The sequence below is a fragment of the Aptenodytes forsteri genome, unplaced genomic scaffold (assembly GCF_000699145.1).
Source record: "Aptenodytes forsteri isolate BGI_AS27 unplaced genomic scaffold, ASM69914v1 Scaffold481, whole genome shotgun sequence".
In the NCBI taxonomy this organism is placed as follows: Eukaryota; Metazoa; Chordata; class Aves; order Sphenisciformes; family Spheniscidae; genus Aptenodytes; species Aptenodytes forsteri.
The window spans coordinates 49461-77204 of NW_008794893.1; the positions used below are offsets into that span (position 1 = coordinate 49461).

A 27744-nucleotide genomic window follows, 5' to 3' on the forward strand; every position below is an offset into this window, starting at 1 on the left:
GTCTTGATGGCTGCTCTGCTGCTCACTTGCGTAGTGGTCTTTGGCAAATCTTCTATTCACTTTGTAACAACTTTTTAAATCTGTAAAATAATGATTTAAGCACCTCTCAGGATAGTTACGTGGTTTAACACTATTTTTCATCAAAGCCACCTTTTGTAGCAGCATTAAATGCAATTGCAGCATCTTTGTAATTCCAGTTATTTGAAACACTGCCTACGTTTTACCAGCCCCACCTTAGTCTCACCTCCCTGGTTTCCTTCCTTTTCATTCCTTCAGCTGGGTGGCCTTTGTAGTGTGTAGCCTGAGTTGGATCGAAATTGCCACATAATTTGCACCATAATTCCAGATACAAAAATACATAGAAATACATTTTAGTCCTCACAAAGGAAGAAAAGTTTACATTACTAGCTTGCATAATTTTGATTTTTTTTCCTTTTTAAAATGTTTGTTCCATGAATATTTGTTTCATTATCCGTTGCTATCCATGCTCTGTTTCTGTTCAACATTTAAAAACAGTGCATCAGTATCTTTTATCTCCTTGAATGGAGGCTCCTGCTAAGCTATGCAGGAAGCAGAAAACCATGACTTCAATAATGTAATGTCATACATGAAAAAATTTAGAAAGAAAGAAAAAACAGGGAGGCAAGAGTTGGATCGTGGTGGTTGGGTGCTCTCCACTTGCTGCACCTGTGGTATGTTGATCTCTGTGATTTGGGAGAAAATTAACATCTACACTCTTGAAATAAGGAAAGTTATCTTAAACTAATATTTACCATGTAATTTTACTGAGAATGCCTCTGTCCAAGTGTCCAGCTTTCATTGGACAGCCTGTTGTGGAAGCAGTGTGTGAAGCAGGAGGTCTGTGCGTGTCACAACGTGATGGGCATCCAGCATCCACTCAACCTGTTTTTTAATAGTGAATCATCTATTACTATCTGTTTATACACACACACATAAGATAGTATTAAATATGTATGTAGCTATGGTATGTGTAGTTATAGTGCTGGGGAGTGTCTTCATTTAAGTTGAGTTACTCCAGACTTGATCCCTGCGGACTTCTTATGGCATGGTAATTTTTGCACCAAATCTGTAACTGTTTTGCCTCTAGCGTTCTTAGAAAGTCATCCACTCTTAATTAAAAGCTTAGGACAGTAACACTGGAAGGGACTGAGTGTGTGTGTCAGCGTGTCCAGTCCCTTGGTATTGCAGGCAATTGAGTTATATAATCCGTTTCATAAATATATCAAGCTTTGTCTTAAAACCATTAGTTAAATCTCCTGTCTCTGCTCTTCTGAAAGGTAACCTAAGATTGCAGTGGAGGGTTTTTTTGGCAGGTTTTTTTTTTTTAATTCGTCGCCTGGTTTTACTGGTTTGTTCTTCTGCCAGCATTGTCCTTTAGTATTAGTAAGTTTTCCCTCTATCAAATATTTATGTCTTTGCTGTGTTAATGGAAACTGGTCCTGACCTATCTTGGTCTCCCTTTGCTAGGTGTTGGAGCCAAGCTCTCTGTTCCCTCACTGAAGAAGGCGGGCAAGCTGGCCTGTGCTGCGTGTCCTGCTCGCATGGAGGTGTCCGTGTGTCACCTGGCCAGCCTAGTCTTTTTTTACAGATTCCCTCATTCCCCTCTGCCTTGAGTAACACTTAGCCACATCTGGTGCTTGGGTTGATCCTCTCTGAGAGGTAGGAGGAATAATGGGTGGTTTTCCAGGTACATCTTACCAGTGCTTCGTATGGTGGCATGAATGCTCTCCCGGGAGTGTCCCAGTGTCACGCTGCCTTTTTCAAAGTCCTAGTAATAAGATCTATCTGAGGGCTGTCACTTTCCTTAGCACAGTCCAGTGCAGTCTGTGTGACATGGAGTGGCAGGAGGCGGCAGCATGTCCGACTCCTCTCTGCCCTCCTCACGCTGCGGTTGCATCTGGCCCAGAGCACGTCACCGTGGGGCCTGATTAACTAATCATTCTGTCATCAGCTCCTTACTCTCGACCCTCCTCATCAGAGCAGAAATGGCTGTCCCTATGTGCGTGCCCTTGCACTCGTGTGCTGTTCAGTCACAGTATTGCTCTGGTCTTCAGCATCATCCAGTTCTTCCCCTGTGATAGTTTGGTTCTTTTTAGTGCTGATGGCACCTCCTGGTCTTGTGTCATCTGCAAGGTTTCACAGTCGCACCTCCTTTCTTGTTGGCCGTGCTTGCCGATGGAAATACAGGACAAGGCTGTTCTCAAGGCACTTTCGAGAAGAACTCCTCTAGCAGCCTGTCCCTTCTTTGTGCACCCCTTTCCTCCACCGCATCTTCTGTTCCAAGCGAGGATGTCGTTAGTCCCACCAGGAGATGTAAGTGGCAGGATGGGCTGTGTCTCGAGCGGAGCTGGAGCAGGGTCGAGGGTGTGGGAGGGTCCCCTCTGCCTCTTCCGGCTGGGCTGTAGGACCAGGCCTACTTCATGGAGAGCATCATAAGAGAAAAGTGATCTTCCTTTGAAAAAAGACTCGGATCCCTTGGAATAGGAATATAGGAGATGGTAATCTTTGCATAAATCAACAAAAAAGACATTTATTTTACAGAAGGCATTCAAAGACCAATCTATACTATAGAGTATCTAGCAGATAAAAGATGTCTTTTTGACTTCTTGAAGTTAGCAACAGGAACAAAAATCTTTATCTGCAAGTCTGCAGATGTAAAGGAGATGTTATTTCACTAGAAGGTTGTATGCTTTTATGGAGATGGAAATGTTCCTTCAGGAGTGCATTTGTCTTTGAAGAGGATAGCAAAGATTCAGACACAGGGCATAACTCGGAGCACCTTTCCATCACAAAACTGTGTGGTGTGTTCCTTTCTGGACTAATAAACTCTAAAAACTAAGTTAAAAATACAGTTAAAATGGCATTATAATGTGTCAGAAAAAATGGGAAGGAGGAGGAAGGCGTTGTTCTCTTTTGCGATGTTTTGGCCATTCTACTAATAAATGGCCTTGTTCGTTGTCAGCTTTGTTTGAGGTCAGAGACCTCAGCCAAGGAAGGCTGATATGTATTTTTCCATATTAAATGCATATTTATGTGTAAGCATCTTCATGTGAATCAGTGTTATGTATCTTAAGTATTCAATATAGAATTATTAATATAATCATGCATTCCTAATATAAAACACGTCCTGGTCCCAAGGCTGATGTGTAACATAAGTTGTACTGTGAATATGGTTTGAACTTCAGGCCAAGCTCTGCAATGAAAATGTAAGAGTTTTTATGTCGCAGCTATCACAACTGTGATTGCATAATTGCCAAACACACCAGAAATGGGGAACCCATGCAGAGTACAGTAAGAGACATTGGAGAACACAGTTGTGATTTGCTGAGTTTTGTGATAAGTGCAGGGTAAGATTTTGAACAAGCATGAAATTTGAGTTGGTAAATAAATTATCTGTGATTTTTAAAAAGTGTGGTGTAGTCACAATTTGTTGATTGCTTGATTTCACAGTTGCAGCTGAACTTCTTTTCAGCTTGTGGACTGCTATTTGTCAGTGCACTTGTGGGAGTGTTTGGTCTTTTGAACTATGTCTTACAAAATTAATACTTGAGATAGCATCTTCTTGTTTGCAGTAACTAAGATCCTTCTAAGCTGGAGAAGATATGGGCTATTACTAGAATTTACACTTACTGATTGCATATTTCTTGTGGCACAGTTGCTGTTTGGGGTCTCTTTTACATGGATTACAGATGTATTGGGGTTTCACTGCACGTCGATACTGCTGGGGAGTATCCAGGCTGCAGGGGTTTGCTCTTCAGGTGCCGTGGCTGGGATTGACCTGGGTCACCTGGAGAAGGGTCTGCTGAAGGCAAGGGCCTTCCAGGAGAAAGGGTGAGCATTGCTCGGAGCACCCTCAAACCCATGGGTCTGTCACCTTGGGGCATTTAAGAGCAAGATGAGTGATTGTCAGGTGAAATGCAAGGAGTTCCTTTTTACCTGTTAGTGAAACTCTGCTTTCAGGGAGCCAAAGCATTTCTAAAATTCACATCATGTTAGATACAACACATTGGAAATTCAGGTATGCTTTTATCACTGTGTGTGGACTGATGGCTGTATTTTTCTATTTGTGTGAGGGAACATTTCAGCTGTTGAGACCAGCGAGGGAGAGCGGCTTTAAATATTTGCAAAACCATTGTTTTCACAAGGGAAACACTAAATACGTCTGTACTGCTTCTCTTCTTGATGGAAACTAGGAATGTTTTCATGCAATGGAGTCAAGTTAACATTGATGTAAGGTAGAGAAGCCTCAATTCCTTAATCTTCTACTTCAGCTTTGCCAAATAAATGGCTTGACTTTATATAAAAAGTCTATAGGAATAAAAATCTGAACATCTATTCATACTTTGAGATTTTTAACTGTTTGTTGATTTTTACACAGCTCTCTAATGCTCTTCTAAAAAGTAGCTGCATCAATGTAGGCTGGCTCATAAAGTGAGAAGCAGAATTCCCTCGATATCAACTATTGAAATGAAAGTTATTTCCTGAGGGAGCATTTCACTGATGACCACTATAATTCTGAGAAGTGGCTTAATTTTAAAGATCCTTCCTCTGATTGTCAAAGTGAAAAGATTTAACACTCTGTTCCTGAAGCTCTGGCATTGTTGGTATCCGACTGTGGCCATTGCCTGTACAGGAGCTACAATAAGAAAGTGTGACTTGCTGATTTGAGTGTCAAATACTATGTGGTAGACATCTGCTTCGTAAGGAAGTAATCTCTCTTCCTGAAGTTGCTGTTGAGTGAAATGGCTCCTGTTAAGAGAGCAGAACAAGGCCTTCACCTTGAGCAGCATTTAAAACTCATCAGCAGCGGCCTGATAATGGCACTGGAGACTTGGTTTTGAACAAGTCAGAATTTAAATAGCCAGCAGTTGGCCTCTTTCTTTGTCGTGGCTTTCTAAGACAAAATACTGTCAACACAACTCCCTAAATTGCCGACCTAATTACGTGCTGCCAGGAAGCTGTGAGGTGGACTACACAACTAGCATTGCCTCCCTTGTCTGTGGGCTACCTGCAGGTGAGGTGACCTCCCTTGGGAAGTCGCGTGCAGCATGAGCCCTTCCCCACTTCACCAACAGACCTCTGTTTCCCAGCAGATGTCTCTGCCAGTTGTGTATTCCTCGCTTCTTCATGCAGCGCTGCTTTTGTACCCGCAGCACTGCCATCTCTGGCCAGCAAAGGGGCGAGGGGACGGGTCTGAGGCTGAGCCCCCGCTGCTCCCTTTGGTGTGCAATACCGTCGCACACGCTACCAGCCACCACAGATTAAGGCCACGTAATAAGGTTTCTGCATATATGTGCATCTCTGGCTCTCTGCTTGATTTATCACTGATGTGATCTGATGATTTCTGATTTTATACTACTATTTTTAGTCATTTTCTTCCTTTGCAAAAGGCAGTAAAGCAGGAAGCCAAGTGATCTGCATTGTGCCACTGCTTTTCAGAGGAATACTCATTCTTTCGCCTTAAGATGATTTTTTGCTAGATATTTTCCCTGTAAAGACTAGCGTGTAAGCCATTGTTGTTTGTCATAATCCTGGGTTATTACAGACCAGTTATCCTGCTTGAAACCTGGGGATAGAGGCTAGCAGAAAAAAATCCATGTGACTAATTTTTATATATAGCAGTTTCATACTCCAGTTTTCTTAGATCACTGAGGTTTAACTGTTTAACTGTTCATATTCAGAAATTCTTCTTTGAAAGCAAGCATAGAGGCTCTGGAAAAAATAGTAAAAATTATAAAAAATAGTAAAAACATTAATACTGTGGTCAGCCTTGCTATTGAGAACTACTGGGAGTGTGGGCTATTTCTTCTTCCAGTGCACCCATCTACTTTGTAATAGTGGGATCCAAAAAAACTTTTTCTTAACCATCAGTGGAATTATCTGGTCCTTTTTATTTCTGTTTTCTAAATGTCTTTACCACATCTCCATAAAGATGGAGCTGTGAGCTGTGAAATCACTGAGGTATGGGTCTGAACTGAGCTCTGCGCGGTGAAACCATCAGAGAAAATCAGTTGCAGCACCTGGCTCTGCAAATAAGAAACCCCTTGAAATCAAGGGCAGCTCAAAGCAGCAAGTTAAGCCTGTGATTCTTCGCCAGCACCGTATTTTTTTTTTTTTGCCTCTTGGCAGCACTAAAGTGAAAGAATGCAGTCAGCAAATTTGCATTTCAGTTTTTAAACTTAGTACCCTGGGCATTTTAATTTGTGGCAGAGTTTTTTGTAAATAGTGTATCTTAGTTATTTTAAGATGTCTTTAAAAAGACTATACGGCTATGCTGTTTGGTTTGGGGTTGGGTTTTTTTTGGCCCACTCTTATCCTGTTAAGTATTTAAGTTTGTAATGAAGCAAGAGTCATATCTGCAGTATCTGCTTTCAGTAAGTCATTGGAATTTGTACTATTTCTGAGGCCAGAAGTATGAATTTGATTCATATGAATATTCTTTTCCCTTATAAAAGCTTGCTGATTTTAGTTAGCACCCACAGAGATGTGGGGCTTCATCTTTGTGCATCGAACATTTGCGCAGCATTTAGATAGGATTGGCTGTGCACAAACGTAGATGAAAAACACAAGAAACAAGTAAACCAGAGGGATTCTTTTTCTATTATAACTGGTTTTGCTACTTTTTGTTAATATTACAGACAGAAAATGTTCAGATGGGAAGGTGACTTTCAAGTTAGTGTCCCCTCTGCCTGTTTATTTGTAGGAGGTTTAAAAGGTCGGGGTGAAATCTTGGTCCTCTTCAAGTTACTGAGAACATTCCCACAGCTTCAATAGGGCCAGGATTGTACCCACCCCTCTGAAAGCAATGGAAAATGTGAAATTGCTATGGATGTTTAGTTACTGAGCTGCATTCACTCAATAATATGTGCTTGGTTTTAAAGCATAACTGCCTCTGTGAGTCTGGTTAATAAAAATAAAAAAAAAAATTAAAATACTGTATTCAGTTTGTGTTCTCTGTTTCTCCTGCCCTGGTATGAGTTTCTAGCAACATGGGAGGGCAAGGGTTGGTGCAGAGACCACCATGTGATAGGGGGATTTGCTGTGTGCTAGGGGATGCACCTGGCAGGTTGAGTTAGGGCAGGAGAGAGACCGTAGCCAGCCCGGGCCGCGCTGCTTGGCTGGGCCATCCGCCGCTGTATTCTGTGGTGATGAAAAACACAAGAAACAAGTAAACCAGAGGGATTCTTTTTCTATTATAACTGGTTTTGCTACTTTTTGTTAATATTACAGACAGAAAATGTTCAGATGGGAAGGTGACTTTCAAGTTAGTGTCCCCTCTGCCTGTTTATTTGTAGGAGGTTTAAAAGGTCGGGGTGAAATCTTGGTCCTCTTCAAGTTACTGAGAACATTCCCACAGCTTCAATAGGGCCAGGATTGTACCCACCCCTCTGAAAGCAATGGAAAATGTGAAATTGCTATGGATGTTTAGTTACTGAGCTGCATTCACTCAATAATATGTGCTTGGTTTTAAAGCATAACTGCCTCTGTGAGTCTGGTTAATAAAAATAAAAAAAAAATTTTAAAATACTATTCAGTTTGTGTTCTCTGTTTCTCCTGCCCTGGTATGAGTTTCTAGCAACATGGGAGGGCAAGGGTTGGTGCAGAGACCACCATGTGATAGGGGGATTTGCTGTGTGCTAGGGGATGCACCTGGCAGGTTGAGTTAGGGCAGGAGAGAGACCGTAGCCAGCCCGGGCTGTGCTGCTTGGCTGGGCCATCCGCAGCTGTATACTGTGGTCCACGAGCCGCAGCTTGAGGACCATGGCACGGCATCATGCTGTAGACGAAGTGCTGCCTTTGCTGTCTCTGTCTCTGGAGGCTGTTGTTCACAAGAGTAATACAAATGTACCTGAAGCGCCTGTTTTCCCCAAGCTCGTGGCACTGCTTAGTTGTGCTTGTAGAAGTGCTCATATTCCTGAGCAAGGTCATTTCAATCTCTGCTGCTTTTAGTGGCTAGTAAGGCTCTTCCCTGGATCTTATAGGAAATGTCTGCTGCTGGCTTATTGGAAATAAAATAAAGCCTGCCTGAATACTCTGATGAGAGCTCACTTGTACCATGAAGGATGAGCGGCAGTGACAGTGTGCGCTAAGCCGTCTCCTCAATCAGGAGCGCGCTTTCCTCGGGGATGGCCCTGGCAGTGAGACCTCTCCTCCTCGTCCCGCTGCTGTGGCCGTTCACTCCTCTCTGGATCTGGGACTTTTCCTGCTCTCAGCCCTTCAGACCTTCTGATGCACAGGGAGAGCCTCAGGTGAGATGGCTTCTGATGCAGGAGCAGCTAAAAGGTGCTTCAGAGACAGGGAGAGTGAAGAGCCCTTGGGTCCCTGCACACAAATGTCATTGTTCGATCTCTTCAGCAGACAAGACAGGATATACTGCAGTACATTTATCTGAAATGCTGTTCTTCCCTGAGAATACTTAGGGTAATATTAATTTTTAATATTGTTGTCTCCATGTCTCTTTCTTCTCCAAATGGTTAATTGATTTCTAGTTTTCTGTTTCTTTGATTACTTTTAGGTTGCAAAATAGACAGGACTGAATAAGAAGACTGAGCCATATTTGCAGAAGACTTAATCTTTCAATCAGTTTCCTCTGAATTAGACCAAAACAGCAGTGGCAAATCCAGGAATCCTATTAAAGATGACCTACATAGTGGGAATAAAATTGGGCTTGTACCTTCTTTTGCTTCCTAATTTTCTGTCAAGAAATCTGTGAATGTTTTCCTTAAAGTCCATTCATTTTTATTGCTGCTAAAAACTTCATTCCTGCCTGGGCTGGGTGGCATGCTCTTGGATGGAGAACTAGGAGCAGGAGGGCATCCTGAGCCAAGAGGGTAGTGAAAGCTGAGCCAGTGCGATGTGATGGGGATTTAGCACTTGGCTGTAATTAAAAAGGTTCGTCAATAGAGCTTTAGCAGAGTGGTTCCAGCAAAACCCTGCGAGGAGATGGAGATTATACCAGGAAAATAGCTCTTTTGTTGGTGTAGCTTCGATCAGTCCTCCAAATGGAGCAAGTTAAACTGCTGCTTCTCTAGGTCTGTTGCTCAGAGTAGCTGTGTCAGTTAGGATTTTTTTTTCCTTTTTCCTTATTCTGAAATTACATTGTTATTCTGGAAAATGTGTCAAGAATAAACCTGAAAATTTACAAAGCAGGTTGCTTTATAAATTTCTCAAAATCCGTAAAACAGATTGCTGGGTATTTGTGAGTGACTAAGGGATTTCAATGTTTAATTGACACTCAAGAAAAAATGCTTACTTAAAAATCCCAAACCTTGTACAGTCTTAAAATTTAATTAAAAAGTACACGTTTAGCCTCTGAGATGACTCCTTTATAGTGGAAGAAAGGTATTGGCATTTCTGGTATTTCTAGAAAATACTGCTGCAAAACAACCATAAGGTGGAAGAAAACCCCCCATTGCAATAAATTTGGGCAGGAAGGAAAAGAAAGTTAAAAGCCCAGTTAAAGATTAAAGGCACTGCAGAACACCGAGTGCAGGAAAATGAGACGTGGCTAAAATGCGTTTGATGGTTTCTATAAATACAGGTATGTAGGAATGAAAACTGACTCATTGTTCAGATGAATTTACTGAATAGTTTTAAAAGTCTGCAAGAATAATAAATGATGTAGCCTTTCAGTTGTCTACAGAGAGAAGATCCAGTTCACAAACATAATGATGGCTCCAGTGTCACTGCTAATTATTCCAGTAAAAGTAATAGGAAATGTGCACAGGGCTTATCCTGAGAGTGCAGTCAAACACTGTGCATATTGTTTCATGTGCAGAATTTTAACAAAATAATCTTACTGTGCATTTAAATGCATTCGTTTCCCTGGGAATCTTATCCAAAAATGATTTTCACCAGAGTCTGTCTCTCTTAGAGTACAATGAGGCTTTACTTTGTTAAATTAAACGTGCCATGCCCTCTTGAGTGGCATTATTCGCAGAGAGCAACCCTTTCCCCCGTGCAGAGTACAGAGGAGGGTGAGAGAAGGCTTTTCTTCCCCAGTATTCGTACTTTCAGAAAGAGGAGATTTCAGCCAGCTGATGTGCATGTGCTGGTGAATCTGTTAGAGTTGGACCTAAGGAGCATTCTGCAAACAGACGGAGAGGAAGAGAGGCAGGGCCAGGAGCAGAGCAGCCCTGTGAGCCCCTCATAGCCCTGAGTTACCTCCTGTGGGCTCCTCTTGTTCTATAAACATCTTAAAGGTAGATTAAAGCCTTCTCGGCTTTATTTCCTGCTCTCTCTTCCTCTGCAGCTCTGAGTCCAGGGCTGCTCCTGGCCCCAGTCGTGCTCTTGCTGCTCAGCTGACAGGTTTGCGTTTTAATTGCTGGACTGGTTGATGCAGATGACTCTCTTGTTTTAGCTTCCTTGATGATTAGGAGCAATGTAATGAGACTCGAATTTTTGGGGTCGTAAGGCCAGAATAGGACTTGTTCTGAAGCTAGTGAGATAGCTTTAGTATCCTACACCATTGGAAGCATGGTGGGACTGCGCTTTAGACTTGGTTTGCTGTGGAGAGGATGTATGTGGTTAACAGAGCAAATGTTTTCTGAGCCTGATGGATTTTTCCACAAGTTTGTGTCAGGGGTGTTACTAGAACCAGCTGAGTTTCTGAGTCTAGGAATATGGGTTATGGGTCATTATTGTGTATGGGTATGCGTTAGTGTTTTGTGCAGAAAAACTCTCGTGACCACGTATAGCACAAGGACCAAGCTTGCTTAAGTACACTCAGAGATTTGAAGGTGCTATTCACTTTCCAGGGACCCTGTTTAGTTTAAATATTTCATGAAAGCAGCTGTGACTACAGCTCTTATCAAGAGTAATGTGTAATATCAATTCATTACAGTGGAGCTAAATTGAATGTTTCACACGTTTTACTTTTCTTTGCTGTGCATGCTAGTATCCAATGCAGAGAATGACTAAAGCTCCCAGGTCAAAAGTGACATTTTACAGAAATAATAACCTGAAATTAGGTATTTTTCTGTTGTGTTTTCATCATGAAATGAGTGTATCTGTAAAAATCTTTCCTTCAGCCCAGTGTTCTATGCAGGAGTCCACACTACTATGTGCACAGTTGCCACTTTGCTGTTGCTAATGAGAGTTAGCAGCAATGATCCCTTCCCTCCCTTCTTTGCCAAGAGCAGCTAGCCAAGCTTTTTCTTGCTAGGTATAAATTTGTTAAATTCTGCTGTGAGAATCTCCTCCTCCGCCTGTTTCCCTCCTCCTTCCCTCGGCTCCCGCATACCACAGAGCCCTTCTCGAGTTTGCTGCTGGGGCAGGTCACCGTCTTTGGGTGCAGAGGTCGCTCTCAGCTGCCCGGAGTTGTGGATGAGTTTTCCACAAGACTTGCACGTTTCTGCAGAACTTACCCACCATGTGAATTATAGGTGAAGCTTTCTAAAAATGCGCAAATAGAAGAATTGGTCTGAAGGTTTCTGACATATGTATTTGTAAATATATGACCGTAGAAATAGAATTTGTCTTCTCTGACATCAAATTAACAGGAATCAAAATTCAACCTGGCATGAGGAATAACAATGTTGCTGAAGATGATAGAGTTGCACTGGATTACATAACTCATGTTGGAACATAGTTTATGTATTAATAATACATTAAATATAGCTAACACTTTCTCATATAAAATAGTCTCTTCAGCTTGATTAAATGCTATTGTACTAATTGCAGTACTTAAAAATTCTTGTTTCCTATTTTGTAATTTATATGCTCTCAATTTTTCTTTTTTTGTGAGGAGAGGAAAAGTCATATAGGGCAAACACATTTTACATTTATTCCTCATCCGTGCCTTCTTCTCTGCTTCTTCCCTATTCAGAAGTTTATAGAGTTTGAAGATGCACTGGAGCAGGAGAAGAAAGAACTACAAATCCAAGTGGAACACCTTGAATTTCAGACTCGACAGCTGGAGCTGAAGACCAAAAACTATGCAGATCAGAGTAAGCAAAGTTGTACACCAGACATGATTATACACTTTGCCTTCCACACACATATATTGCTACTTTGAAAATACTTTTCATACTTTTTGTTTGTTTTAATGTAATTTACGCAAAGCCTGAAATGTCTGGTTATCCCTTACTTTGGTATAAAATTCTGAGCCTTCTAAAGGGTGGGATGTATCCACACTAATTTAGTAGAGGCTTCATTGCTTCTCTTGTGTGGGGCATGCTCAGTCTCTCCTGATGCAAGATTTGGGTGATTGGTGAAGCTTCGGAACCTGGTTTCCAGTTTCTCCTTACCCCTGAATAGAACCTCCCATTTTTTTCTCATATGAACAATAACATTTGTTTGTTTGTTTGTTTGTTTATTTATTTATTTTTACAAATACTTCCTTAACATGCGCAGCCGTGTTTTGTTGGCTGAAGTTCCCCTCAGAATTCATTGGTGTTTTGTCCAGTCCTCCTGCTCCTCAAATAGCCAGAGGCGCCCGTCCCAGAGGATAATTTAAATTGTTGTCAGACTAGGACACTTACGGGGCACCAGGCTACTGCTGAAGAACTCTGCTTCTAAGGTCTTATTGCATTATTTGGTCTGTTCATTTTGGGAACATGCAGATACTCATGAATTGAGTTTGTAATGAAGACCAGATCCCACAACGTGCATTATTCTGTTTTGGTTTGTTTTGTTCAGTAGGTATAAATTAATTTCTAACAAAATATGCTTTGAGACTTCTAGTTTCTTTTGAGAGCCTGATGTGTGTTGGCTGATGGTTGGAATCTTCTCTTGGTAGTTTCACGACTGGAGGAACGTGAATCAGAAATGAAGAAAGAGTATAATGCGCTACATCAGCGTCACACAGAGGTAGGATGTCATCTCATTATTTCTAAATAAATAAACTGTTAGCCTATAGGTAAAGTCATGTCAAAGAATTCAGCTTTACAACACTAGTGATGACTAGAGCTTCTGAACCTTGGGAACATCAGAAATATCTGAATGGAGGGTGTAAAGAGAATGGAGCCAGGCTCTTTTCAGTGGTGCCCAGTGACAAGACCAGAGGTAACTGGCACAAACTGGAACATGGAAGGCTCCCTCTGAACATGTGTAAAAACTTCTTTACTGTGAGGATGACGAGCACTGGCACAGGTTGCCCAGAAACGTGGTGGAGTCTCCATCCTTGGAGCTATTCAAAAGCCACCTGGACATGGTCCTGGGCAACCTACTCTAGGTGGCCCTGTTTGAACAGGGATGTTGGACCCGATGGACCCCAGGGGGTTCCTTCCAACCTCAACTGTTCTGTGATTCTGTGAACAGTGCCCCACTACCTCATCTCCTACTGCCAATGAGCCTCCAGGAGACGTCTTACATGATTTTTGGATATGCTCTTTCATGGCTCTTCTGTTACAAGATTAAGCTTAAGTCATTTCTGACACTATTTGCTGTCAGATTTGCTGTCAGATTGGTCCATTCACTTACATCATCAGCTTAGAAGACAAGAGCAAAGACAAGGAGATGTGCAAAAAAAGAAAGGGAATTGGAAATGGATGCTGGAGAAGATCAAACAAAAGCAGAAAATGAATCTTTTCTTCTCCTCTGTTTGGCTCATGGATTTTTCTCTCCTCACAGATGATCCAGACCTATGTGGAACACATTGAGCGATCCAAGATGCAGCAAGTTGGAGGAAATAATCAAACTGAGGGCAGTCTACCTGGGAGAAGGTAGGGCCATAACCTCTCCATGTAATGTATGCCATCTGGGAACTTACAAACTGGGTGCACTTATTTGAGAGAGAAACCAGAAGCAGGATCTTTCCCTGTGGGCATGGGTTGTAGTTGAAGCTTTTTTGTAATGGGTTGTGGGCGAGTTATGGGTGTGTTTTCTAAGGCTTGACAACAAGGAACTTTGTGTTCTGTTACAAAGCTTAGGCTTTGTCACGCTGCTATTGATGGGGGGCCTCTGGAAAAATACATTTGTATTCTCAGGTAGCATGTGAAAGGTTTACCTATAAAATGGATGGAGGTGTCAAATAAAGTATTTGTGTGTGTGTGTATTTGTATGTGTGATAGCCAGCAAAACCGTAGCAATTAAATGCGTTAGCCATTATAGGATTTTTTTTTTCCCCTGTTCCTTCAAGGGGAGCTTTCTGTAAGTCAGTCACCCAATAGACCTACTTATGCCCAAGAAATTGATTTTCCTCCCTCCCCGCCCCCCCGTTTTCAGACCACCAAACCAGTAAGAACCAGCTTTTGCTTAAAGAAGGCAGTGGTGGGAAAGAAGTTCAGTGTATACAAGAACTAGTCTTCTGTAGTCTTAGTCTTAGAACAAATTTAAAGCACAGAAGTTGTAGTTATATTGATTTCAGTACAGATACATCTGGTTTTAACCGGTATGTGAAGGAACCAAATGCTTTCTCTCTGATGATACTATATAGCGGTAACATTGCCCACAGGGTGAGAAGTAGAAGAGATGTTCCATAAATACTGGTTAGAGAAGTAATAGATCACATAACACATTATCTACTCAGATTAAGCATAATCTATTAAGTCACTCAGCCATAAAAAAGATGTTTTCTGTGGCAATTTTTATGCATGGCAGATTACTCTTTACGTTAATCATCACATGCTAATGAGGTGATTTACACTATAGTGACACTGGCTAACCCAGGAGGTTTTAAACTAAAACAGTGTTTTCCAGGGGAACATTATTGACCAAGTAATATGCTGCAGGCGATTAAATCTTTTTGATGTCCTTGCCTGTCTTTTTGCAACTTTTTTTTAATTTCTCCTGGCCTTGAGGAATGTTAAAAGGTTTTGCGCACATGCTGACCACGAGCCGTGGGAGCTGTTGGTCTGAGAAATAGACAGAGACAGTACCAGCTGCACAGGAATACTCGGAAAAGAGTGCCTGCTAGGTGCATCCTCCCTCGTTTCTTACAAAATATGTCTGTCTGATCTTGGTTAATATCTGTGAACTTCAGCTGGTTAATACCACTGAACTTCGCTCAAAAACCAAATCTTTGGGAAGCATTAGGCTAAGAAAAGGAGTGGGGATGGCATGTCAGACTATACACATAAGGCAGCATGGGCAAAGACACGGAGATGAAAATACTGGGAAAACAGATAAATGGAAAGCCTTGAAGGTTTTTGAAGTATCATCTGGTAGGAATGACGAAATGCAAAAGAAGAGCATTGAGCAAAATTTGGGGATGAAGAAAGAGCAAAATTATTTGAAATTAAGAATAAAGAAATACATTAAGAATAAAGGAAGAATAAGTGAGGATATTTTAGTAACTTGTATTTAGGTCTGTAACACTTAAATACCAGAATGTCAGTTGGTTTTGGGGTAGTGTAAAAGAAAGGAAATTTCAGGTCTTGGCATAGCACATGTAAATACCCTCTGTCTGCTATGGCGTCATGTTGCTGCATTGGACTGCTCTGGAAAAGACTGAATTCAAATTGCCAGAGTTTTGACTGTGTATTGTAAGAAAGAAAAAGGGAGAGAAAAAGACCCAACCCCACCTTGTCAATGAAAGAGGCTTGAAGGATGGAAAGGGAGTAGTGTAAGACATGAACCTTCAGAAACTTCGGTAACTAGCCTGGGACTCCTGCCAGATTCCCTGCAGCCTTAGAGTCATACAATATCCTGAGCTGGAAGAGACCCACAGGGATCATTGAGTCCAACTCCTGACCCCACACAGGGCAACCTAAAGGTTAAACCATATATCTAAGAGCATTGTCCAAACACTTCTTGAACACCGACAGGTTTGGAGGCGTGACCACTTCCCTGGGGAGCTTGTTCCTGTGCTTGACCACTCTCTCAGTGAAGAATTTTTTCTATTTGCTATTTCATTACATCCCATAATAATTAAAGATACTTCTGTAGCCTTGGCTACAAGAATAACTTGCAGCTGGAAGATACTGGTATCTCAAAGAAAGATCCTTTATTTATTCTGAATCAGTTGATAAGATTTTTATACTCTCATTTGTAAGGCTACCAAAGCCTTACATAAAGGAAGGAAAGACACAGTTATATGTGAATCAAGGGGGACTATTTACCCTTCCTCTTCTGACAGTCAAATAGTCCTTTCAGGAAAGAATATCTTAGAGTATTTCTTCGAGAGAGGAGTAACTAAAGGCTGTTGTAGTTGTTGAGTGGGCTGTATAGTGAGTTACCTCTATGCTCTATTTTCTGCAAAACAGTAAATTAATCTCACAACAGAGAGCTGTTTAGGAGAATAAAAATAATTACAGAATACAGTGTTTGGGGTCTGGCTAAAATTGGATTGTCTAAAATGGAAAAATCTATTGGGGAAAAAAAAATCAAAAGATAGATGGCAGCCTTCCTAGGCAAAAGAGACAGGCATGAGGGGTGTAGAAAGCAAGAGAAGACGTGGTGTAAAAAGAACCAGTGACTTGTAGGTGTTCTTCTATTCATAAAATCTGCCTTATCAGACTATTTTTCTTCCTGCTCCTCTCCCCCTCGCAGTCTGGAAGTCCACAGTGGGCTGCCAGAACATGGTCTGATCCTAGTGTTACAGCTGAAATGGGTTAAGCGTGTTAGGCTTGTTTCCCTCCCCACTTACCCTTCTGTAAATAAGAATATATCTGTGGAAGTACTTACACAGTAAAATATAAAAGTACCATAGACAAAAGCATGCTTAGGGCCTCTCTCTTTTAAAGGGTGGTTCATATATGGACCTGCCAAATTTGGGTTGGACTGCATGGTAGAAATTGATTTTAATGAGATTTCCCTTCCCCAACTTTCAAATAAGCTAATATTAATTGTGTCTTTATGTTATCATTCTGTGAAAGAGATGCACAGTGAAAAGTGTTACTGGTTATATCTGCAAGACTGCCATTCTCTGGGGTGAAGGGCAAAATTTTAGTCAAGAATTGCCTCTTCATATTAGAGAAATTAGTCTTTTACCCTTTTAAGTGAGGCATATTGCTAGTCTCCTTGGAGAGAAAAAAAGAGAAACACTTTATGTCTATGAAAGCCCCTGATGGGTCTATGATCTGAGTCTGTAGGAACCACCAGTGGGAAATGGGACTTTTTCCTTCATTTCAAGCTTTGCACTGTTTGCGTGTGTGCGTGTGTATGTAGCTCTGCGTTTGTATATGCTTGTGCACAAGCACTTGGGTCAGATGTGTGTTTTTGTGTCACTGCACAGCTGGGTGGGGGTGAACACCAGTGTTTGCGTATCTTGGTGCACTGATGTGCACTGGGGGGGGACATGGGCATAATTTCTCATGGCCTGTCACACAAATTTGAGTGCATTTATTTTCATCTGTGGATGCGCTTGGGTGTGCTAGACTGCATAGGGATGCATATTTGCCTAAGACCGTAAGTACACCAAGTATGTTTGCCTGTCACTTGAGAGAAGTTTGTGCAAGAACTGTTGCGGGGGGTGCGTATCTATGGCCATCCAAGACGGGTAATGAGTACAGCGCACACTTCCACGTGGTGTGGATTACAGTGCATGCGTACTCCGTGTCTGTTGTAGGGCTGCATGTTTGCATGACCTTTGCTCTCTAATGGTTGTTTTTTTGTCTCGCTTTTTGTGCGATTGCTGCTCTGTTTTGGCTGTTATGTTTGTCACTGCAGTCATCGCCAGTCATGGAGGAAAAGGTAAATCCTATTGCTGCATCTTAACTTTGTTAATCCTAGTTTTGGAGGTTGCTGTTGAGTGGCAATAGTGTGATGCTGGGAATGTACTGTACCGGCATGTTTGCCCTCTTTGTCTACTGGCACCTGTGTTAAACTTGCTCATTCGGGTGAGGCAGAGGGAGCCACCAAGCTGCTGGGATATCACGTCAGGAAGAAGCTTGTGTACTCAAACGCAGAAGACGCAGAAGTTCAGTCCCAAAACAGGATCAGTCCTCTGTGATTGGACATTTACACTTCATGTCCCAGAATGTTTTAAAAAGTCATCTGTTCTCCCTTATTTTACTGTAGAGTACAAGGCATGCATATTTTCTGAGCGGGGCAGAAAATGCGTGTCACTGTTAGTAGCTCTCTGAAGGCACTTCTGACTTTGGGCTGGGCAGTGAGTTCGGCACCCAGAGCCTGCAAAGAGAGCAGTTCTCATCTTTAAATGCTGGCAAACAAATCATAGTTTTGTTATGTTTTGTAAGCTTTAGGATGTTACTTGTAGAGCATCCTGATCCCAAGTTTTGGCTACTGCAAACCTTTATTGAGGAGGTTGCTGTTTATCTTGTAACTAATGCAAGGTGGAACTAACCAAGTGTTGAGTCACCCTGTACTGGAAAGAATTGGGTGCATGAAGGTTACTCCAGCACTCAAAATTTAGACCAGCCCTGAGGATACTCTAAAGTTCTTTGAAGACTGGTAGTCAACCCCAGGACTGCAAAGCTAAAGTTAGCTCTTCTGTAGTGTTTGCTCTTTCCCCTTCCCTGGGAGGTTCAGAAGAGGCTGGAAGGTGTTTCCAAAGAAACTCAGCAAGGAAATTTCCTAACAATCTACGTTAAAATCTTTTCCTGAAGATCCTACAGCTTCTGATGCTACGGAGACTTCGTACTTCTGTTCTCTGTTTAGCAGGGACCGTGAAGTTCACACGTTCCCTTTACATTCAATGGGGTGCTGTATCTCCTTGCATGTTAAATGTGTATGTGTTTGTATATGAACATAGAATTAAGCTATGGGTTCCCAAAAGAAGTCTGATAGAGATTACCTAAAGAGGAAGTACAATTTAATGTCTCTCTCAGCATACGTTTGGGATGTCTCATATTTCTCAGCGCTGCCAGTGAGTTATGTCAGGCCATCCCAGCAAGTCACAAAAGCGTTTATATTATAGCATGTTGTTAGATACTCTGGCTGCACCACTTGTTTTGCAAGGAATGTTTTGCAGTTGCAGGAAATTTTCTCTAGCTACGTACACCTGTGAAGCATGACTCCCTTAAGCCCATCATTCTAACCTGAAGAAGAGGAAAGATATGAAACTAATGGTTAAAGCAGCTCAAAAAATGGCCTATTTTTTTTTCCTCCCTGAAAAGAATGATTCTTTTGCAGTAGACTCTTTGGGACCCTTGAGTTATTTCTTTAATTGTAAAACTAGGAATTTTCTGTCTTTGTGGCGTAAAGTTCTAATTTCTGGTTTTGAATCTCTTCATCATCTCTTATACATAACTGACAATACTTCTTATGGTGCTTAGATCACTGCAGTGCCAGGGGTGAAGATTTCGTATTAGGGGAAAAATTTCCCTAGTGTGTTATTTAGAAACTTAAAACACAGCTGTTAGAAACTTTCAGGGTCTTGGAATGATAGCAGTAGGATAAGGAGAGGTAAATGCAGGAAGACGGACAGAGGTAGATGTACTTTGGCATCATGACCTATTAGGAGCAGGTGTAAATGGCAGGATAGGGGTCATAAATCGGTATTTAGACAAACAGCAGTGGGATGTTTTGTATAAACCTTCAGTGATTGTTAATATTTAAAAGTAACAAGCACCAAGATGCCTTTTGAGTGGAAAGGCTACAAGGAAACTGATAATCCCTATCATATATGAATCTGGTTTTGAATCTGTTGAAAGATGCTTGCATCTTCTCTATAAAAGAAAGTAAGGTTAATCAGGTTGTGTCAATGATCTGTATTCCTCTAAAATCCGGTTACGTGCTGCCTTTCTAAGAGGGTTTGTGTATGAAACTTCCATGTATGAGTCTTTAGCATCTTCAGGAGAGGATTTTAATGCGGATCCTTAGGAAAAGTGCATCCCAAATCTCCTTGCTGGGCCACACTGGAAACACCTTTCTGCCCCTTCTGCCTATCCAAGATAGGCCACAGTAAGCGATTATTCCTCAGCACGAGTGACACTGATACAGCAGTGTGGCACGCTGTGTTGGCCAGGCAGTGCTGAGAATAGGAAGGTTGGCCATTGTGGTTTTCTCCACAAACATTGTCTCCTCTGCTAGACGCTCCACCTCCTTCCTTCATAAATGAGCTGGTTCATGCACCATCTCCTGTGTTAGTGTGTTTGCATATGTCCCGGGGGGCCTTAGGTCCTGCTGCAGTCGTTTTGCCCACAGTCACGGGTGAGGTGGTTGTGATGGTTGCCTAGCCTGGTCATCAGACCAGTACTGGTGATCATTAAAGAAAGGCACATGAAGGTCTACTGTTATTAATACTGGTGTACAGAAGGGCGGATTTCATCACCCCGCACCAATAAGCGGAAGCCCCATACAGGAGTAGGTGAAGTACCATCATTGAACCCCTTTGTGGGTGCATGTCGCACAGAGGATCAGCTTAGTTCATCTCTGCAGGGCTACTGGAGTCCAGCTAGTGGAGGCTGCTGGGGTTATCACCTCCATGGATGTGTGCTCTGTCCCTGCAGGCCTGCTTCTCTGGCACGAAAACAGTTGCCGGTTTCGGCATGCTGCTGCAGCCTTTCCCACCTCCACTGCTTGCTCTAGATTTTCTCCCACTGGAACTTGGTCTCAAAACCTGTGCCAGGTTTTATATTCAGAATCAAACCCGCAGCTAGCTAGTCACCTGCAATTGCCAGAAAGAAGAGGATGAAGAAAACATAATTACAGACATCTGGCAATATGAATGATGCATTCATTTATACCTTTGTTTAATTTCTGAATTTTGAGTGCATTGTAATGTGGATATGGAGAGGGGATCAGAGAGTACAAGTATTATTTTTCCTGCTTAATATTGGAAGTGATCCAAAAACCTCTGATTTCTGCTGTTGGAGCTAACCAGATTTGGGGTGGAATGTACAGAAGTGCCATGTAGATGACTCTTACTTAAAAGCCTTTCCTGACCCAGTGATAACATCTCTAGGATCTATGGAAGCTTTTTTTTTTTTTGCTGTGAGAGTTGTTTGCTGTGGCTTGTTTTCCCACAGTACCTTTGTTTCTCAGAAGATACACTGACTTAAATTGGCTGATGGTTCCCTGCACTTTTGCATCCCCCCAAAATGTTTCATACTGAAGTCAGTTGTGTCTGTTGTGGTCACTTGACCCCCTCCCTCTTAGAGTCTGCCCAGGAAGATGTCTGGCTCTAGCAGTAGACACCATGGGTCTGACTAGACAACACCATGGAAGTGTGGGAGTTGGGAGTTCATACAGCTGCTACGTGAGGGGAAGGAGTGCAATTCAATTTCTAGTGACTAATATTTCACATAAACTAGTGTGCTGTTTCTTTTCTATAAGAATCTTACAAATGGCTAACAGATTGGTTTCCCTTCTCTCTCTGTTTCTCTGTTTAGCAGGAAGGAACGTCCTAACTCTCTGAATGTCTTCCCCCTCACGGATGGCATGGTACGTGGGCAGATAGGGGCCAAGATCGTCCCAACACTGGACCACTGGCACCTGAGTGACCTCGGCCAGCTGCAGTCCAACTCCAGCTACAAGGTTTTATAGACCATCACAGAGCAAGGGTTTCCCACTCTCCCACCGTCAACAGCATCCCACGTTTTCATTAAGATGGAGACCAATATGTGTCCATAACCCTTTGCAGCCTCTCCCTGCTGTGTGTCTGCTCCTTTGGTAGCTGTGCTGTAGGTGGGAGGATATTCTTTTGCAGATCTGGCATATGGCGCGGGAGGGATTTGACACAACTTCTCATGCTTCTTGTCTCAGTGATAATCTCCTTTACTTGGCTGGCCCCAAGTTGAAAGGAATGTATGGGGAGGCAGTTAGGGATTTAGGGAAGATAAATCCTTCACTTTTTTTATAGCTTATTTGGAGAGGAAATGGTGGAACCCATCCCCTCTCTCCCCCTTGATAAGAGCAGTGCTTTTGCACCTCAGCTGGGACCAGGCATTGGGTTGTGCTTGCTCTCCAGTGTTTATCCTTTTTGACTGATCGCTGTTCTGGCTTTCCTATCTTCAGTAAAAAGGGCTCCTGATCCTCTCTGGATGCCCAAGTCTTGCACTGTGCTTCAAGGTCTTCAGTTCCTCATATATCTAGTCATTGCTCTAGACTTGCGTTGTCTACCTTCAATACACTTGTCACCTTCAATGTGCTGCCTTCTGCACTGGGGCTTGCCAAAAACCTCACAGCATTGCAACTGCGCTGAAGCAGCTGCATGGTTCTGCCTGTTGCTTGTGGTGCTCTGCTCTGCCATTCAGAGACTGGTCTGAGCCCAAAGACCCAGATGTTGTACTCTTAGTTGACAGCTCACTGTAATTGTTTACAGTTTAGACTACACATGGTGACCCACACTTCCCATGAGCTGTACCTGTAGACTTCTCAAAGTCTTTGTGCTCAGGATCCCACCAAATTCCTCCCTTTGAATGATGTTCCACAAATGCCTGGTGACAGGCCTGAGAGCCCGTGGTGTATCTACCCAGCATGGCTTACAGTATGTCCACCAGTATCTCACAGAGCTTCTGGTCTGCTTTAAAAGTGTCTGATAGAATTTACTTTCTCTCTGCCTGGAATTTGTAGAACATCAGGTGTTTTATATGTCACATCTAAGGACTGGTCTCCTTTTGAGAAGTTGTAATTCACTAATCCTGTAAAATACATTGAGGCAGTAAAGGCAAAGAGGAGGAAAAACAGCAAAGAAATTAAAAATCCAGCTTGTTGTTGTACCCATTCTGCATGTCTCCAGATGATATTAATGGTACTTTGGCCTGAGGGACTCTGCAGGAGTGGCCTCCTTGATGCATAGCACAAGAAATTTAGACAAATTCAAAATTTATGCAGAAAACAAAGCAGCAACTTCCCTTTTTTAACACTACTTTTGTAAAGTAGCCAGTCCTAGCACAGCACAAACCTTAGCACTTCGTCAGCCCTCTGCTGTCATGGAAGTTGGAAATCCAAAAGCAAGATCTTTGGATAGGATGGAGACTGTTCTTGGAACCCAACTCTTGCTGTAGTGTTAGAGGCACAGAAGTTTGGGAAACATAGCAACTTGCGGAATGCCAGTTGGGTCCTACAGTCATTCCTGGAGAGCTTTGCCTGGAATTATGGAATAGCAATGCCACAGTGCAATAACGTGATTAAGGATGGTGGAAATGAAGATAGAGCATGAATGTGTTTCTTCAGACTAGTGCTATGCTGACACAACACTGCTGCAAGGACACAGACAGCAACCAAAATGCACAGAGACCAACCCGCTTCTGGTTCTGGAACCAGTTTATTCCTTGGGATCTCCAGGTAGTGCTGCACGCTATGGTGTGAACATGCCCTCGAGCTCTCTAGCGATCAGGCGTGTGTGACAGGTTAGTTTTTAAAGAAGAGCTGGGAGAACGTTGGGGTTAGATCCGTCTTCCACAGACTTGCTAAGGCGTAATTCTTTAAGTGGTACCATTGCAGAACTTCTGAAAGAAGTTAAGTGGATCTCACTGATAACCCAGTGTCTGCATTGCAGGAGAATGCAACAGGAACCCAGATAAATTGGAAGCTTTGATGTCCAAGTTCAGGTAATGGAGGGTTACTGACTGGATCTCTTAGTGATTTGGTGGTGGTGTCAGGCAAAAAAATCTGTTTCTGGTGACAAGAAAGCTTTGTGCAGAAGTAGTAGTGTGCTACTCCAGATGTATCTGACGGGTAGTGCTGGGATTTGTGTTGGTGCTCGTTAGGGAAACTCAGAAGTGGGATGCTGGGTTTAAGGAGGCTAGCCAGTAGGGTGGAGTTAGAGAGCTTGGGCTGTGGAAGACTTGGATGGGGTAGCGTGTTATGGAGGATTTCCTAAGAGTATGGAGCAAATCTATAAACAATTAAAGGATGTGATTGACTGACTTACTAGATTTGCGATTTGGAACGGAGATTGTCCTTCTGCAAGCTTCTTGCACACTCTCTGACTGGAATGCTATTTCTTAAATATTTTGCATGACTGAAATCTCAGCAGTACTGCTCATGCACTCCTCGCTGCTTCTTCAGCAGCTCTGGTATTTCACTGACATCAACTGCACACGTGACTCACCTTCCCAGTGTGTATATCCTGACTCTTCTGACTAGTTTTCCTTCTTCATGGGGCCATATTGTAGTTATATTTTAAGTGTCCTTGTATACTTATTATTACTATTTTCTGTTTTAGTTGCTGTCATTATATTATTTTATTTTTACATTCAGTTGTACATTTATTTTATATAATGTTTTGGAGATGAAAGTCCTTAACATTTTTGTTTTTATGTACTATGCTTTCAGTGTTATAACCATACAATTGTGGCTTCTCATGGTGACATATGACTGCTATGAATGTTGGGCCTTTGCAATGCATTTTGGAGGTCACTACTACACATTTGATGTTTAGGAGGTTGACAGGTATGGCTGTAGGTAAGTGGTGGTTGTGGAGAGTATTCTTTGGGTGAGCTATGGGTTATGGAGAATGCCTCCTACGCTGTAGAGGAGAGCCATACACTTAGTGGAATACTTAGCATTAACGAAGCACTCAGGAAGGAAGATACCAGCAAAGATTAATAGAGCTTCTGGACTGTGAAGAGGAGCGCCTTAGTAGTATTTACATTTGGAAGGAATTTCTCCAACGCAGGCTGGTAGGTTGATAAAGTACGTTTTCTAAGTAAATATAAAACTCAGATGTATAAGCAAAGAGTAAGTGAAAGACCAGGATAATTACTCACTGGTGTGTTCTGAGTGAGCGGCAGATTATGTCAATAAACAAGAAGTTACAGGATATCTCTGATGCAAATATCGACCTATAGACAGTGATGATACAGGCTTTCTGAATGACATCTAGTTCCTAAGAACAAGGAATGACACGTGGACCCACCTGGGTGTCTCTTATACAGTGCTAAGATGCTCATGGACTTTGGTTATGCTTATAGACTTACAGTGGGTACAAGAACATCTCTGAATCCTTTCATCCAACAGAAGTTTTCTTTGGGGAAAGAGGTTTTATGGTTGTACTTTACACTTGATACTCTTTGTCCCTTTGTACATTAGAAAGCACAGCAGGCAGACTGAAGTTGAAGTAGTACAAAGCTTACTGGATCATATTTGTTCTCAAAAACCTGTTGTTTTTTTTTTTTCTTTACATATTAGGAAGGTAGCTCCTGAAACAGGAATATGAAATAGAGGTGGGAAGTGTGGTTTTCACATGTAGCAGCCTAAGTGAAAAGTCCCCATCTCAGTCTTGATGCTAAAATCAGCAAATATTCAGGGAGATGATTTGAATGTCCATGTGGGAATGTGGGTGCTGTTTGGACTGACCATGCAGAAACTATGTACAAAATGTGGATCGTATTTAATGGTAACACAGTTATAAAAAATCTTAAATTTCCAGTATAAATGCACAGATGCAGTGCAATACCTTTGACTTCCACAGTGCAATGTACAGTGGGGTATTTTAAGATAAGCATATAGAGGCCAGTCTAATTAAAGGAAGATCTTAATAAGATTCCAGATTTTAAAAATAATATGGCTGCAAAGGGTTAAGTCACCATTTTTTTTCAGTCTTCTCTCTCATGCCATTTTGAATTTTTTTGTCATGTTGTAAAGTTATTATTAGAACAAGAGACTGAGACTTCCAAATTAGTGAAGTGAAACAGCGTCACAGCTCCAAGGTTGGGAGGCTCAGAGCAGCCTCTGAGCAGAATCAGGATCTTTCTAGTACTTGCACAGGAGGGGAGAGACAAGTAGTAAAGATTAAAGCTGGGTCTGGATGTGCAAATGCTGAATGTCACTGCACCCAATTGCAACTCATTATCACATACAACACTCAACATTAATTTTGTCATCTCCCTGCAGGCAGTAATTAGAGCGGGCTGCCGTGAAGAATGGGGAGATCTCATTTGGGTCTGGGAGTGATCACGGCATTGGTCAGGACGTTAACTGGCTGACTGTGAAGCAGTGCTGTTTTAATTGACAAACAAGGGTCACAGTATAAAATCCTGACAGAGCCTTGAAAGCCTCCCATGTTTTTCAAAAGGTGGTATTACAAGAAATGGGGCTGTAATGTCTGTAAAACTGAGAGCCATTGTGTGCATTTCACACTGGGAATCCACCTCCTATGTTAATTTGTCAGCTTCTGATTTTTAAATTCTTGGGTCTTGTTGTCCTGTCATTTGGAAGTGGGGAGACCACACCTGTTTCTGCTGTGTTGTCAAGCTGGACCCATGCCTGGCTAGCTTCTGCGTAAGGTGGTATGGGGACACAGGTCTCCTGTGCTAGCAAAGTCAGACCATCTCAGCTTGGTATCTGCTTTGCTTCTGCAGTTTAGTGTCAAAATCACTTTGCTGTTCTCTCATCCACGTTGTGTTGGTGGCTTACAGTAATGACATCATCCAAGACCTCTAAGAGGCCACTTCAGATCCTTCCCAAGCAATATCCACGTTGCCTTCCAGTCTTGGGAAATGCTGGCCTGGCTTACCGCAAGTGCCAAAGCCCTTCAGCTTCCACTGTAGTCAGCGTGAGCTGGAGGTGCTTTTCACTTACGATAAGGCTACCTTTCCTGAGATGCATGATGAAGGGATCACATACTGATGTGACTTGTGAAGAACAATGTTTAGTAGTAAAGGAGGAAGGATATCAGTCCTTTCACAGGTGGGATTTGCTTGCTGAGTTCAGCATGAGAACTCACTGCTTCATTGTGGTTGCAGTGCCTAGTGTCACCAGCAAGTGCTGGACATGTAGGTGGTACAGCGAGCAAGACTTATTCTCCATAATGCTTTAAGGCAGCCATACACCAACAAATGGGAGATTAATTGAAATGTATAGCTGTGCTTTTCGCTTTTTGTTCTTCCCCCACCTTGGAATTGCTGTAGTGCCCCCAAGATGAAATGTCCGAATCTGGGCAGTCCTCAGCAGCTGCCACACCGAGCACCACTGGAACCAAGTCCAATACTCCCACGTCATCTGTGCCCTCTGCTGCCGTCACACCCTTGAACGAGAGCATTCAGCCCATCAGTGAATACAATGGCACGACCAAGAGCAATAAGAGGGCGCGAGAAAAGCGGAACAGCCGGAACATGGAAGTCCAGGTCACGCAGGAGATGAGGAATGTCAGCATAGGTATGGAAGCTGGAGCTTGGGTACTTGGTCATTAAAGTAATTGACTTCCCAGTGCTTGTGTCCCTCTGTTACAGGAAGAGGCTGGGAGACTGAGGGGTAATCAGCTTCATAAGTATAGAATTTGAGGTAACCTTAGAAAGATATGTGAGTGAGACAGGGCTAATTGGATGTTAGCAGTTTTGTGGGTAGCAAATTTTTAAAACGTCAGTAATATGAATACAGGATGGGAATAGGTTATTGAGTTTAGTCCTCTGCAGTTGCATTCATCCATGTCATAGAACCTCTTTCATGAACAGTCAAGTCCCATCTTAGTCTAACTGAGCTTTTCGAAAGCTGTTTCTGGACCTCATCAATATGATAGTTAAAAGCTTCCATTTAGTTTTTTCTCTGGATTTATTCATAAGTATTTTATATCCAGTTGTTCATATGCCAAATTTGTCAGTCAGGTTAAATAATTATTTTCCCCTTCTGTATGTTTATCCCACACCTTGATGTGTTTAAAAATGGCAATTATATCCAGCTGTTTTTCTTAACTAAATAAGCTGTTTTCTTTTAGTCTATTTCTCATATAAGAAACCCCCCAAATCTTTGGAAGTTACAGTTGTTTTCTCTCCACTTCCTGGAGTCCTTTAGTAATTTGATCATGATTTCTTGTCAGGAAAGCCATCACCTAAGCCTTTAGCACCAGGCTGTTTAAATAAAATGGTGTAATAACATGATAAAAGCCCCTTTCTGTGCTTTTTAATATAGCTGTGCCAATGTAGTATCTGAGCAACTCCCACCCTGTATCGTATTTAGACTTGCAGCAGCCTTCAGAAATGGGAAGTGGTGTGT

At 42.2% G+C, this 27744-nt stretch overlaps 1 protein-coding gene across 1 annotated transcript in view; it reads left to right on the forward strand.

Moving 5' to 3' along the window:
- The first annotated feature begins 2310 nt into the window (after positions 1-2310).
- The window catches only part of MAPK8IP3 (mitogen-activated protein kinase 8 interacting protein 3), a 63578-nt gene continuing 38144 nt past the window's right edge, over positions 2311-27744 (forward strand). Inside the window, 8 exon segments of the mRNA XM_009275145.2 lie at positions 2311-2334; positions 11787-11822; positions 11825-11969; positions 12761-12831; positions 13594-13685; positions 17572-17595; positions 21198-21249; positions 26664-26910. Coding sequence (XP_009273420.2) covers positions 2311-2334; positions 11787-11822; positions 11825-11969; positions 12761-12831; positions 13594-13685; positions 17572-17595; positions 21198-21249; positions 26664-26910 — 691 coding nt within the window.